Genomic DNA, 15,777 nt, shown 5'->3' with positions numbered 1-15,777 from the left:
CAAAGCAAAAAAATTTATTAGCTTACACAGGACCATGTTGAAATTTTTTGTACAAAACGTCCAAATCATGTCTTATGGTTCAATCATCAAGCAAACGCGTATATAAAATCTTCGTCAAAATCTGTGTCAAACTTATGTTGAATTACTAAGGAAATGAGCCGCCTTCTCCATGTCATTATCATACAAGGCCAGGACTTCAGCAACAGTGTTTGCAGCAAACCCCATTTCACGGAGGCGATTATATGACATGACAAACGCCCGAACCTGCAGAGAAATAAGGTAGAGTTCTTCGTCCTCAGACAATGATTCTTCTGAACTTTCTTCTGTGATAATGTGATGTTGATAATTGCAAATAAAACGAGGAAAACAGCAAAAGGGGATTACCTTGGTTAGATTGTCGCCATAATTTTTTATGGCTAAAGTAACAGCTTCCCGGCTTAGTCCTGAAGCAACATATTTGTTCACCAATTGATCTGCGGGGTTGGAGGAATCCTGCACCAGAAGATTCAATTCAATTTAGAAAAGGAAGGAATAACTTGGTTCAGCCATTTCTGTTTTTAAGGTAGCTTCAGTCCCAAAAACTGTGTTCAAGCTTTTATCACACTGGCTCTAGTACACCAAGTAGATTCAACATCAGATGCAGGCCTGAATTCACACTTGGCAAGTCATGATTGTCCATTGTCATTTTTTCAGTTTTCCTCAATGCTAACATGCATATCATAGCTAAAGGAGTGTCCAACAGAAAATTTGATGAAATAAGCAGTCAGCATGATAGCATCTGTGCATACAAGTATCAAAAATACCAGCAGGAGCACGGTATTAGAAGGCACGAGGCAAACCAAGCATAAGCCTCAAAAGAATTGAGGGATCTTGAAAATGAGGTAAAATTATCAAAATACTCAAGAGCAATAAATTGAAACCATAAAATGAAAATTATGAAATATGAAAGGAGAAAAGACCATCAGGTACTAAGATGTATTATGATACAGTGTTTTACCAGTCTCCTGAACCATGCCTATGAATTTATGAACCTCAGTTCAACAAACATCAGCAGAATAGCATTTAATATAAGCATGATTACTGTAATAAATAAACAAGCTGTTACAAAACAATTTCAATCTGACAATAAAGTCATTCAAAGTATCAAACGAACTATCCAATGGAGAGACTCAAGCCAAAAGACCAAACAGTAGAAAAGCCACGGAACTTATATCAAAAACTAACATGGCAATGGAGCAAGCACTATCATCAAGGTAATTCATTAAAAAAGCATCACTATAAAATAAGTTATGATAGCATAAGCTATTGTTTCTCCAGTAATAGAAGTGATGGACAGCAAAAACATGATAAACCTTGCTTATGACATTTTCCATGGACTAATGCTGATTTTATTTTTTTTTGCCTTTTCTGACTGATTGTTTTCTGGGAAGTTGAAAAAAGGTGCTCTAAAAGAAGAATGCATGTCATTACTATAAATAATATCAACCAGTCCCAAGGAAAGGAACATCTTCAAAAAACTAATAGGGAAAAAAAGGAGGTACCAGAGAACTAGGTTCTGAAGTGCTGGAGGCTGATTCATTTTCCACAACGATGCTACTCCAGTTCTGGTTATCTTTCTCAACCTCAGCTAATATTTTTCTCTCTAAGTCAAAGTCAAACTGGAATGTGCTCCTTGGGATTTCGGCCATTTGTGGTGACAACGCTGGCTGCATGATGAGCATAAATTTATAGCAATATAAGGAAAGATATGAACAAGAAAAGAGTTAGATGAAACACAAACTCAAGCTACAATATCCTTCACAAAAACGTTCATGTTTCATCAAGGACACCAAAGAGTTTATTCTTATGGATAAGCATGAAAAATGGGTACTAGATGAAAAAAAATATATGAAGGACAGATGATTTTAGTGATGTTAGTAATGGAGTTGGCTAGGGATGCAAAAGGTTTTGATCCAAAACAGCTAAATACATTGGGGAGTCGGATCTGGAACAGCCAAAATTTGCAAAACCTCCATCCTGGATCTGATGCAAATCCCTAGAGTTAGCAATGAAGGCCACCAAATGGTGAATAATTCACTAGAGAAAGATGAACAGCAGGCAACAAGTAAAATCTTACAGGGGGTGTTATTCGATATTCTGGCTTTATTGTAATCCTGATGCCCAATCCTGCTGAAAAAAGGGGGGAAATTTAATTAGTTCTCACAACTGTATTTATTATGTCAATTAGTTAAAAACCTGGAGATTGTTCAGAATATTGAATGCCTCAGAGATCCAAAATTGAACCTACCTTTAATTAAAATGATAGCTCACTAAAGCAAACAGAAAATGTAAACACCTACAACACTGTTTAATTGAACATTTTTGCTTACAAAATTAAGCCTGAACATGCCCAAAAATTTGTATCCTTGCATTTTAAATTCACATGTAACTTAAAGGGGAATCACTTGCGGTCCGATAGCAATTTATACCAACTTAAGATAATATTAGATGGTACGATTAACTTCATCCAAACTGATCAATTTCTGCAATTTCAAAGACAGGCAAGGCAAATTTATGTGTTTCTTCGATAATGATGGTACGTTCTGTTAAAATGTACCTATTATATATATGTATATATGTATATATGTATATATATATATATATGTATATATGTATATATATATATATAAATTCTGTATATTACATCAATACCCGATAGGGGTATTTTTGTAATTTCACATAGTTGTTTTAGAAAACAACTATTTTTCTTTTTTGAATAAATGTAATTTTTTTTTTTCAATTCTTTTTATTCTTTTTGAGGACCTAAAGGGGCTCCAACATAGAAGTCGTTGGAGCCCCCAACGGTCACAAATGTGACCGTTGGGGGCTCCCAACGACTCTATGGGAGCCCCCTTTTGGCTCTCCTTTTGAGGCCCTTTGGCCCTCTTTTTTCCTCCTCTTCCTCTTGTATAAATAGGGGTGACCCCCTTGTGTATTCTCATCTTGGAGAGCTTCTCTCTCTTTTCAATAAGAGGCTTTGTATATTGTTGCCTTCTTAAAGGCTTGTGTTTGTATTGTCCCTTCGTGGACTTGTGATATTTTCTTTTTTATTCATTGTTGTATGTGCTTGTATGCACTCTTTATATTTCCGCAATATCTCATTACATGGTATCAGAGCCACTCGATTCTTGAAGGAAAGGTGTGGTTCGTGTATCTCATATTTTGGTGAACATCTTCTCACTTCTTGACAACATCATGGAGACAAAGATTGATCTTTTTTTCAAGCTCAATGGAAAGAACTATATGATGTGGGCATCGGCAATGGAAAATAATCTCAAAGGAAAGAAGCTTTGGGGTTATGTCATGGGGACCGTTCCGGAACCTAAGCTTATGCTCACGAAGATGGAAGAAGATCAAGAAAAGGCTCTTGAGGGAGATGCTCGTCTCAAGGCCATTGAAAATCATCAAAAGGAAGTGGAAGATTGGGAAAGCAATCACGCAAAAATCCTTGCGTGGTTTATGAACAATGTGGAGCTTAAGGTATGTGCTAATATAGCTAAATTTCGTAGAGCCAATGAGGCTTGGTCCTTTATGAGGGGTATGTATACCCAAAAGGATCTTGCAAGAGCATACTTCTTGCAAGAAAAGGTTAGAACCACAAAGCAAGGTGATTCTAGCATTCAAGACTATTATAGTGCCCTAAACCCATTATGGGATGAATTGGCTCTCTTAGAGCCAAAGTGGGTTTCTATGGAAGATGTTGATTTAAGACAAAAACAAATGGAACAAGAGCGATTGTTTCAATTTCTTTTTGGGCTACGTCCCGAATTTGAGCAAGTGAGATCCTCACTTCTCCATAGATCTATTTTTCCTCCTATTGAGGATGCTATTGCCGAAATCACTCAAGAGGAGACAAGGCTTGGCATGAGTAAGCATGTTGATGAAGTCCTTGCCGTATCCAAACCGGGTAACAATGTTAGAACCTATAAGCCTCCTCATTTTGGGAAACAAGGGAACTACAATGGAGGAAGAAAAATGATTGTTTGTCATTATTGCAATGAGCCGGGTCACATTAGACCCGCTTGTCCAAAGCTTATGGGAACCTTCAAGCATAAAGTAGCCTCTCTTGAAGAAACCACCACCAAAGAAGATGAAGGCAAAAACAATGACATTAAAGAAACTCTTGGACAAATATCTATGGCTCTCCAACAAATGCTAAAAGTTTCTTCCTCCACATCGGGTGCGGCCATTGCTTCAACATCATCACCCGGTACGTATTCTTGGATCCTTGATTCCGGAGCTTCTTTTCATATGACCCCTCATGAAAATGCACTTAGTGATGTTTGCATCAATTCAAAGGACTCTTGTGTCTCAACGGCCGATGGAACTTTTTTGAAAATTTCAAGTATTGGCTCTTTTAAAGATTCACAAAATTTTTATGTTCCAAAAGTAAGAGTTGTTCCCAAATTAAATTTAAACCTTTTTTCGGTTTCTCAAATTGCCGACCATGGATGTGAAATATCTTTCTCATCTAATGGTTGCTTTGTGCAGGATCTCCGGTCCGGGAAGCGGATTGGGCAAGGCCATAGAAAGGGAGACCTCTATTATATGGACCATCTTGATCTTCCTACAAACTTTTTTTGTTCTTATGTCCAAGAAAAAAATATGGAAACTTGGCATAAAAGACTTGGTCATCCAAGTTATTCCAAAATGTATCTCTTTCCTTTTGGAAACAAATTTTGTAAGGAAAAAGAAATTAATTGCAAAGATTGCATTTTTGGAAAAATGAAGTCTATTCCTTTTCCAACTAGATCTTTTTTCTCATCAAGGCCTTTTGAATTGGTGCATTCGGATGTTTGGGGTCCTTCTCCGGTTATGTCTAAAGGGGGCTATTCATATTATGTTACGTTTATTGATGACTTTACTCGGTATGTTTGGATTTATTTCCTTAGTCATAAGTCGGAAGTATTTACTTTCTTTAAAGATTTTCATAAAAAGGTTCAAAATCAATTTCAAAGTAACATATCTATTTTAAGATCCGATTCCGGTGGTGAATACTTATCTCACGAATTCCAAAACTATTTAAACCAAAATGGCATTTGTCATCAAAAGTCATGTCCTAGGACTCCTCAACAAAATGGCCTAGCGGAAAGGAAACATAGGCACATTATAGAAACCGCTAGAACATTACTTGTGTCTAGAAATATTCCAAAAAATTTTTGGGCGGAAGCCGTTCTTACCTCAACCTATCTAATCAATAGAATGCCCTCTTCTAAGTTAAAAAATGCTTCTCCCTATGAGAAACTCTTTAAGTTTTCACCCGATTTTAATCGACTTCGTATTTTTGGTTGCAAATGTTTTGTCCTACTACATAAAAGGGATAAGTTATCTCCAAAAGCAATTGAATGTGTATTTTTTGGATATGGTGAAAATCAAAAAGGGTATAGATGTTATGATTTTAAGAATGATAAACTATATGTTTCAAAAGATGTAACATTTCTCGAAGAAGAAAACGGTTTTGATAAAATAGAAGAGACAAATGAAATCGATTATATATTCTTATATGATATTATTGATGACATACAAGAAGATTCTCTTGAAAACATAGATGACACTCACGAGGTATCCCCTCTTGACATAACACTGTCAAATGATAGTAATTCAAATACAAATGTTCATGATAGTGATGCCAATATAAATGTTTACTCAAGAAGAAATCAAGAAAAACCTATTAGTGCCCTCGAAAAATACTCTCAAATTTCCGAATCCATTGAGGAACCACAAGTTAGGCATTCTTCTAGAATATCAATACCCCCAAATAGGTTTGTATCCTATGATTCTTTAACTCCCAACTATCGGGCATGTTTGATAACTCTACATTCTTATTTTGAACTGGCTCACTATAATCAAGCTAAATCTATACCTCATTGGGTTGAAGCAATGCAAGTTGAACTAAATGCTTTAAAAAAGGCCAATACCTGGGAAGTAGTTGATCTACCCTCACACAAAAAACCTATTGGTTGTCGTTGGGTCTTCAAAGTTAAAACTAAAAGCGATGGCTCTTTAGAACGATATAAAGCCAGATTGGTTGCTAAGGGATACTCCCAAGAATATGGTATTGATTACGAAGAAACATTCGCCCCCGTAGCTCGTATGACTAGTGTCAGAACCTTAATAGCTGTCGCATCAACCAAAAAATGGCCTATTTATCAACTTGACGTAAAAAATGCTTTTTTAAATGGAAGTTTAAGTGAAGAAGTTTATATGGATCCACCACCCGGAATAAATATTAAGCAAGGTCAAACTCTTCGGCTTTTAAAGGCATTATATGGTCTTAAACAAACCCCTAAGGCTTGGTATGATCGTTTTAGTGATATCATGATAAAATTAGGATTTCATTCTTGTTATACTGACACTGCTCTTTTTGTTAAAAATGCAGGTTCTAGTATCGTAATTTTGTTGCTTTATGTTGATGATATGATTATCACTGGAAATGATCAAAGTAGTATTATTAATGTTAAAAATATGTTGAAAGATAATTTTGATATGTCTGATTTAGGTTTTCTCAGATATTTTCTTGGAATTGAGGTTGCATATTCTCCTAGAGGATATATTTTGTCACAGATGAAGCTTGCTGCAGATATATGTTCTAAGTCTGGGATTTCTGATGATAAGAAGGTAGAGACTCTCGAGGTTATTAATGCCAAATTGCGGTTAGAGGATGGGGTTCTTCTGGAAGATCCTATACCGTACAGACAACTCATTGGGTCTCTTACATATTTGACCATCACCAGACCAGATATCACTCATGCGGTTCACTCAGTCAGTCAATTTCAGCATGCTCCTACAACCGTGCATATGAGTGCGGTTCTCCGAATCATCCGCTACATTCGGAATACCATCAATAAAGGGCTATTTCTATCCTCCTCTTCCCCTTTGAATCTTCTTGCTTATACTGATGCAAATTGGGGAGGTAATCCCAATGATCGAGTCTCAACTACTGGTTTTTGTGTCTTTTTAGGGGACTCATTGATTGCCTGGCGATGCAAGAAGCAGCAGAAAGTTTCACTATCATCCACTGAAGCAGAGTACCGGGCGATGGCCACCACAACAATGGAACTTGTATGGCTTCGCAGTTTGCTTAAAGATATGGGAGTTGATATTACTGAAGCCTCAAAGCTGTGTTGCGACAATAAGAGTGTCATCTATATTGCGAGCAATCATACTTTTCATGAACATACGAAACATATCGAAATGGATTGCCACTATGTTCGTGACGAATTTTTACGAGGAACTATTGCTCTGCCATATGTCACTTCAGAATATCAGTTGGCGGACTTCTTCACTAAAGCTCTTCCGACTCCTCGCTTCATGTTTCTTCTTGGCAAACTTTCCGTCATTCCCCCGTAAAGTTTGAGGGGGGGTGTTAAAATGTACCTATTATATATATGTATATATATATATATATATATAAATTCTGTATATTACATCAATACCCGATAGGGGTATTTTTGTAATTTCACATAGTTGTTTTAGAAAACAACTATTTTTCTTTTTTGAATAAATGTAATTTTTTTTTTTCAATTCTTTTTATTCTTTTTGAGGACCTAAAGGGGCTCCAACATAGAAGTCGTTGGAGCCCCCAACGGTCACAAATGTGACCGTTGGGGGCTTCCAACGACTCTATGGGAGCCCCCTTTTGGCTCTCCTTTTGAGGCCCTTTGGCCCTCTTTTTTCCTCCTCTTCCTCTTGTATAAATAGGGGTGACCCCCTTGTGTATTCTCATCTTGGAGAGCTTCTCTCTCTTTTCAATAAGAGGCTTTGTATATTGTTGCCTTCTTAAAGGCTTGTGTTTGTATTGTCCCTTCGTGGACTTGTGATATTTTCTCTTTTATTCATTGTTGTATGTGCTTGTATGCACTCTTTATATTTCCGCAATATCTCATTACACGTTCCAATATCACCAAACAAATCTAAGAATATTTTAAGATTGCAATCAGTTAGTTGGGCAACAGGCCAGGCTGTAAATTGGACCTAGTGGGCTATGACTCAGTCAGACCAAGCCTGCCAAAGGGCTGGGCTGGGCCAAAGCTCAATCTCAGCCACGCACAGGCCCATATCCCAGAACATGACCTGTCCATGAAGCCAATTCGGACAATGGTCAAGCCAGGCGAGGCTGACTCTCAATTGCAAAAAGAAAAGAGAGTAAAAGTCAATCCTAAAAAACACATCATTAAAAACCCTTAAAAAACAAGGGGGAAGAAAAGGGAGGAAACTTCTTGTCCAAATAGAAATGTACGTTCATTTATTACCATTTGAGCTTTGTCAAATCTGCTTTAAAAGATAGTTAAAAATACATAAACATAAGACAAATTTTTGTCCCTAACAAAGACAACCTGCAATTCATCACCTTCTTCTGTTAAAAAGGCCTAATTGTGGTACAAAAGAACCATACCTAACCCTTTGCTCTTCCTCCTCCTCCCTGGATGATGCCCTAATGCGGCAGTAATGAACAGATTCTTCTAGAAGTGCCCAGATAGTAAGAGACACTGGGTGATTTGGACTTTTGCAATTTCATTATTGCCACACTCTTCCCAGTTGTCACACTTCTCAGCACAAACTTTGCCTCCTTCCTCAGCTTCCCCAACACTATCAACACCTAAAACAACGACCACTCAGAGACTTCAGCAGGTTCAGTGTTAGGCTTATCATGGCAACAGCCGCCCACAAATGACTTGAATTTAAGGAGGGGGATCCCGACAACTCAGGCAGATCTAGAACAATGAAAGTGTGCTTGGAGTCAATGGAAAGAGGGATATACAGTTGGTGGAGCTGATCCCCACCATCACAAGCAGCTATTGCAAAGGCTTGAAGGAGGAGGAGGACGTGATGGTGATGGTAGTGAAGGAGATAATGGAATAGGTAGGGGAGAACAAGCAATTCCAGGAAAAGAGGAAAGAAACTCTAAATAATTTTTTTCCCATCCTTTAAGGAAAATGAGCAATGGGTTGACAGGCCTCTCATACTTAGTACATTAACAGGCCAGCTAGCCCTAACCCCAGGCCTCTACACGTCATGACACAAAATCCTGACATAAGGTTGTTCACAACCCATAGATCACACGACCTGTTGCTCAACTCTACTTGTAAATGAGTAGTTGCTACTATGAAGAAATTATAATTTTAATTTATCAAAATATGATTATACCATGATGTTTGGAAAGAAAGTGAAAAATCAGGGAAAAAGTGAACTAGCTTCCTATTTTCAAGGAGAACAAGGGGAAAAAACACAGGTAGTTTCTCTAGCCTTGCATTTCAAATATTTAGGGTATATTTAAATATCTCTACTTAACAAAAAGCTTACTCTTTTGCTATATTACAACAAAATAAAAATATAGCCAAATATACGTAAAAAAGAAAATATTGCAAAACACCTAGTTTGATATAAACGACTTTCCAAAGAAAAATACAGAAAAAAAAGAAGACAAAAGGCAGTAGGCACGTCTTAGAAAGCAGAAATGGAAATGAGAATATCTCAGTATTCCTATCAGTGTTTGCTTTCCAAAACAATTCTAGATTATGTTTTTCACTGTCTTAGCCACTAGAAATTCCACGTATGTTTCCTGAGCTTATTTGGAAGCAACTCAAAGAACTCTTTGGTATAACATTTGCCCATTAAGTTACCTGGTGGCTGCTCCAGAAAATGAAAAATTACATTAACATGTTCAAATACAATGATTTGGTCAAATCCAAGCCATGAATGAAAGGACACTAAGCTGTAATCACACATTTTAATCATGTATAAATCCGTAGACTTCTCATCTAAAAAGAAACATTCTTCCAATGATACATTTAGCAACTTCTCCAGAGAAATGTATGCTCGGCAATCGCTCCTCTGGCAGTGTGAAACCCCGAAGCTGCCCCGTACACCTGGGGAGCTGCTGCTTTGGCTTGCAGCCTTGCACAACAGGCACGCGCCCCCACCCCCACAACACCAAACAACCTTTCCAATTATCAACCATTTCCGCTCTTGCAATCTCAACATGTCACGAAGTACTGCACTTTCCACTCAAGAAAATCGTCATAAAATAGTAGCAGCACATCAGATGATAACGATAAAATCGCAGAATGATATGCCACACTGACCCTCACCAAACAAAGGTAGAAGGCAGAAGAAGGAAAAAGGGCGTATACAAGCCACCTCGCATATAAATCAACAGAGTTACTTGGAAACTAAAAAAACAAAAATCATCTATAGCATAAACTATCTATATGGACAAAAACCGATAGACGATTCTCGTCTCCTAAAACGATCAAAATCTCAACCCAACCTATCCAACTATACAATCCAATTCCAAAGTTCATAACTAAAACACACCAAATCATCTAGTGACAACAAAAGGCGAAACCAAACACAAAAAAAAAACTCCAAACAAACTAAGAAACCATGATATCTCACTTTCTCAGAAAATCAACAAATTTCCCTTTCTGATTTCAAGAACGTCCACATCACGTTTCAGATCAAATACCAAAAAACCAAAATCAAGGAAAAGAATCAAATGGAGTTGAAACAAACACCCAAACTATCCAGTGACAAAGAAGAAACCAAATACACAGAATCTCTGCAAGCAAACCAAGAAACTACTCAACCCCACTGTTAATTTTCCTTCTGGAAATCAACAATTCGACTCACATGTTCCCCAAAAAAACTCTGCTACCACTCATCAAAAAACACAATCCAAGAACACCAACTTCATGTTTCGCATCAAATACCGAAAACCAAGAACGAAAAATCAAAGAAAAAAGAAAAAAACTCACATGGGGCTGCCGATGGAGGGGGAGCGGGAGGAGCCCGGCCGATCGGCGGGCCGGTGGGCTGACCGATTCGCGGGTAGTAGGAAGGAGGAGGCTGGCCGTGGCTCGATGGGGCTTTGTAGGCCTCGTAGGGAGCTCGATTCTTCCGGAAATCGTAATCCATGGATCCCGGAATACAGAAAAAAATCGATCGGTCGCGTCTCTGGAGGTCCTGACCCGAGACGGATGCCGTTTTTTTTTTTGCCGGAATTCTCACCACCCACCGGATTTCTTCTCTCGATGACGCGCTCTTGAGAAATATGGGGAAACGTCGGACGCACGAAGGACGATTCTCGCGTAGAGATAGAAAAGCTCAAAAAGGGCAAAGGATCACCGGATGAACGCTTGCCGCCTACCACATAGGATCGTCAGAAGGAAAGGGCAAAGGATCACGAGGATCGTCATTTGTCCAAAGCATTGCTCATAACTGCAACAGAGTGAGGAGAGTTCTAGTGTTGGGAGGCAGCAAGGGAGAGATGATGGGAGTTCTACTGTTGGGAGGCAACAAGAGAGAGGCAGTGAGAGAAATGTCGAGGGGGGTAAGATGTTTTGACTTTTTTCTTTAACTTGTGGTTCCTTCCGTCTTGTTCTTCTCATAATAGGGGGTGGAACAGTAAAATCTTGTTCATGAGATGCGGCGGATGGACAGAACGTGCGTCGAGTGCATCCAAAGTTTGATTCGACAATGTCTCTCGTGAGCTATGTTACAGGGACACACCATTTTGGCAGCATCTCCTAGATATGTTTGGACAAACTGACAAGCATTATATTATTTTAATAATATTTTATTATATTTTAATTTTATTTTAATACAAAACAAATTTTTATGTACAAAATATTTATAAAACAGTTTTTATTTATTAACAAAATGTGTCATGACAGCTAATGACACACCCTCTCTCAACAACTAGTTAGTGGTAATGAACCACCCATCTCACCACCACCCACCATCTCACCACCACCATCTATCTCACCACCACCTCCAATATCACCAAACACACCACCCACCATGATCCAAGGCGGATTGCCGCTTGGACCCGCAGCGCCTTCCCCTTCTGCCCCACTGGCGCCGCTCATGGCGATGACTCCCTCGCCGCCGCCGATCGCCTTTACAGCCAGAGCCGCAACCACCTCTACAGCCAGAGGCGCACTGGTCTGTCGCAGCGCCGTGAGGCTGCCACCTTCAAGCCCTCCATCCACATCCAGCCCGAGCGGACTATGCTGGACCAGATTCTCTTCTCCAAACGGAGCTACAGCATCGGCGAGCCGGAGGACCTTGTCACCTACGGCACCATCAAGTTCTATTATCGCGCCTTTGATTGGGTGAACTCGAAGGGCGAGCGCCCTCCATCCATCCTTCCTTACTTCCTCCTCACCTTCTCGGCTTCTCCTCTTCTCTTCTCAGTCATGCCCTTTTCTCTCTCTTTAGTGAAAAAATTTCAAAAACAAAAAATCATATCAAAACTTTTCTCTTCCTGAGATTTTTTCTCTTCCAAACGTGCCCTTAAAATTTTCTAAAGGGCGTCTGGTGGCAATGTCTTTGTTTTGAACGAGTCAAAGTTGTGATTCCGTTGTTTGGAAAGTGGAATCTAATGACCATTCTATGGAACATAAAACTTCCTCATGTTTGGTTTGTGGAATCCAAATCTTCAGATCTCATCAGCTTCAGCACAGATTGGTGTCTCTTGTGATCTGGGAATTCATATATCTACAAAAAATACAAGTAAAATGCATTTTTTTTGAAAGGCAAGCTTGGGTTAGGCAGACCATACCAGTTATACAACTATACCATTGGGTCTTGATCCTGTAACGACCACTAGCTGCTCCTACCAGACAAACAGTGCCTCCATTGCTAAGGAAAATGCATTGTTGAGTATTACTTTAGGACTTTATTTCATCACTTTCCTAGGAATATCCGTGCCATATACCAACACAAATGCCATGAACCCACAGAAATAATCTTCAACTCGAGAAACCGAACTTCTTTGGCATTTGTGATTCTACTTTTAATGCTGGAGAGATTGGAGGTATGCTAGCATCATGCAATGATCAAATAATGATTTTGTTTTGATTGCAACATTCATCATCACTTAAAAATTGTTATTAGTCAACCCTTTTTATGTTTTGAAAATCATTTATTTATGATGAGGAACCCTTGCCGAGAACCAGGCGACTTAATAGGCCCACCCCCTGAGAGGTAAACCCCAAGTGGGGTGGGGTCACCTACACCAAGCATACCCGGTGAGAGTCGAACCTAGGATGAAGAGGTCAGCACCTTCTTTCCAAGCCCCTGCTGCTACACAGAATCATTTGTTTTGAAATACAATATGCTTTATCTGTAAAAAGAAATACGCATGCCTCAAATTTTTTTCCCAAAGAACATATAGATTCTAGAACCACCTATTCATGTCAAACTCATTTTCTTTTGTATAAAATTGTTATTATTTCTTTTGAAGTCATTGACAATAAACCAGCAGGGGCTCCGCTTGTCTGGTAGGAGCAGCTAGTGCGCGTCACATTGTGTTGGAACGGTGCATGTTCAAAACCCAATGGTATATTGTCTGACTAACTCCAGTTTGCCTTTCAAAAAAAAAAGTCATTGACCAATAAAAAATTTGTTTTTTCCTTTACCCACGTTGTCGGGCCCAAGAGATCATTTCTAAGTCTCCATCGCGTCAAATATTAATGTATGGCTGGTAAACTAGCTGAACGAACCAAACAAAGGGTGTCCAAGCTCGGCTCATTCTTGTGGCAAGCCGAGCTCGAGCCCGTGGCAAAGCCCGACTAGGCTCATTATAAAAAAACACATTTTAAAATTAAAAATAATAAAATGTAGACCAGACATATTCAGCCAAACTCAAACTAACTCAATCATAGAATTAGGTTGTTCCAAAGTTGCAAGGAATAGAGTTGAACCCTAAACTTATTGGTTGCAAGCCAGACACTTTAATATTTTACAACATGAGACAAATATATTTTAAACATACTTATTACTAGTTAACAAGTCTATACAAGTTACGCCGAGACAAACGGTTGTTTGTATTCAACTTGCTGAGCCTATTTCACAATTGAATTAGGGATAGCAGTGGATCGAGGAGAAATGGGGCCCCGCCCTGCCTCACTCTGTTTGGATCGAGGATGGAAGACATGAAACGGGGTTGGAGGTTAAAATCAAAACCCTTGCGGTGATGGAGGCGGGGATGGACTTATGCTTTCTCCTGCCCCGCCCCTTCTCCGTCTTTGATTCTTGCCTTGCCCCATCCCACCCCGTCCCCAATCCTTCTTTAGAGATGGCAGTGGATCGAGGGGAAATGGAGTCTTGTCTTGCCCCGTTTGGATCAGGGATGGAGGACATGAAATGAGGATGGAGGTTAAAATCAAAACCCATGCGGGAGTGAAGACCTTGTGCCCCGCCCCGGTCCACTGCCATCCCTAAATTGAATGAGCCAAACATAAACCGGACCGCTAGGAGCTCATCTTGTTTTCTAGACCTGGATATCTGCGTTGCTGTCATTGAGTGTATCAATCTTAAATTGTGTCAAAAAGACACTGATACGAACGAGACTCGTTATGAGTACAAGATGAAATTCACATTTTTTTTGAAAAAGTATAACATAGGACGGATTTTTTAATTATTTAATTGATTGAAGATATTATTTTGATAATTTTATATATAAAAATATGTGTTCACTATAAGAAACTCCAAAAGATAAAGTATTTTCAAGTTAGAAGTATCATCTGAACAATTAAGAATCCTCTCTTCTTCACTTACATATGTATAAGATTTATAGAACAATTACTTAGAAGTACATTTTGTGCAACAGTCCTTCCTATTTATAAAATAATGGTTGTAACATGTCATAATATGTCTTATAGCACCATTACCGGTATGGTCAAGATGAATACTTGATTAAGATTGAAGCAGTTATGGCTGGTAAAAGAGCCGAGTTTGGCCTGCTTGGGCTCGGCTCCTTAAGGGTACATCCCAGCTCGAGCTGAGCTGAGCGATCATTATGAGCCGATCACGAACTCACTTGTTGTTTTTTTAATTTATCTTTATATGCTTTTTAAGCTTGATAATATATAAAATATATATAATACATATAAAATACACATAATATATATGTGATAAATGTATAAAACACATAATATATATATATATATATTATATATGTATAATATATATAATATGTAAGACAAACCTGTACTAACCGAGCCAAGCCAAGCCAAAATGGGCATGTTTGTGCTCCCTAAATGAACTGGCTTGTAACTCGGCTCACCGAACACAATTTCCTAGCTGAGCCAAGCCGAATAGCAAGCTGCTCGTCTCGTTTCCCAGCCCTAGAAGCAGTAATGCTTTTGCTCTTGTATGGCACTGTATGAATCTTGAATATGGGCTATTTTTTTTTACTTTGTACTTTTTCTTCAAGAAATGAAAAGAGCAGAGCAAACTAAGTTAAAATATGAGGTTATATAAATTGGATCCGCACTTCGTTCCCCCTAAACAAAAAAGATAAACAACAAAAAAAAAAAGATATTTACTTAAATCCCTCTCTTGCTAAAACAGCATAGGCAACTTCTTCAGTTGATGGCCTTTCAAAAAAAAAAAAACTTCTTCAGTTGATGATATATCTAATACTGGAAAATTCATATAACGATTAACTCTATAGCTTAGAAAGAGAAATAGGCCCACTAATTTATGTTACAGGGACACGTTATTTAGACTTTAGTGTCTAGCAGATCCAGCAACATGACAAGACACGTGGATATGGCATGTGAATCAATGTTGTCGGTATCGGCCGATACGTATCGTATCGGCAGAAAATCGATACGCTTCACCCCTGAATCGGCTATTTTTTAATAAATGTATAAAACCACTGAAATTTGTTTTTTAATATTTTTTAATGGCTTTAACACATGTCACATTCTGATTGACACGTAGTAT

At 38.6% G+C, this 15,777-nt stretch overlaps 1 protein-coding gene across 1 annotated transcript; it reads right to left on the bottom strand.

Annotated features, from left to right (window-relative positions):
- On the bottom strand, nt 1-11,380 carry LOC149814320 (uncharacterized). The gene is made up of 5 exons (XM_089988895.1): nt 10,797-11,380; nt 2,117-2,169; nt 1,542-1,706; nt 385-492; nt 1-264 (listed from the first exon to the last, which is right to left on the bottom strand). The coding sequence occupies exons 1-5, from the start codon at nt 10,954-10,956 to the stop codon at nt 133-135; spliced, it is 618 nt and encodes a 205-aa protein (XP_089845021.1). The 5' UTR covers nt 10,957-11,380; the 3' UTR covers nt 1-132.
- Between the last annotated feature and the right edge of the window lie 4,397 nt (nt 11,381-15,777).

This window comes from Nuphar pumila, chromosome 15, assembly GCF_984573655.1.
Source record: "Nuphar pumila chromosome 15, dmNupPumi1.hap1.1, whole genome shotgun sequence".
Classification (NCBI taxonomy): Eukaryota; Viridiplantae; Streptophyta; class Magnoliopsida; order Nymphaeales; family Nymphaeaceae; genus Nuphar; species Nuphar pumila.
Note: the sequence above shows the minus strand (reverse complement) of the source record. Positions and strands in the feature narration are given on the sequence as shown.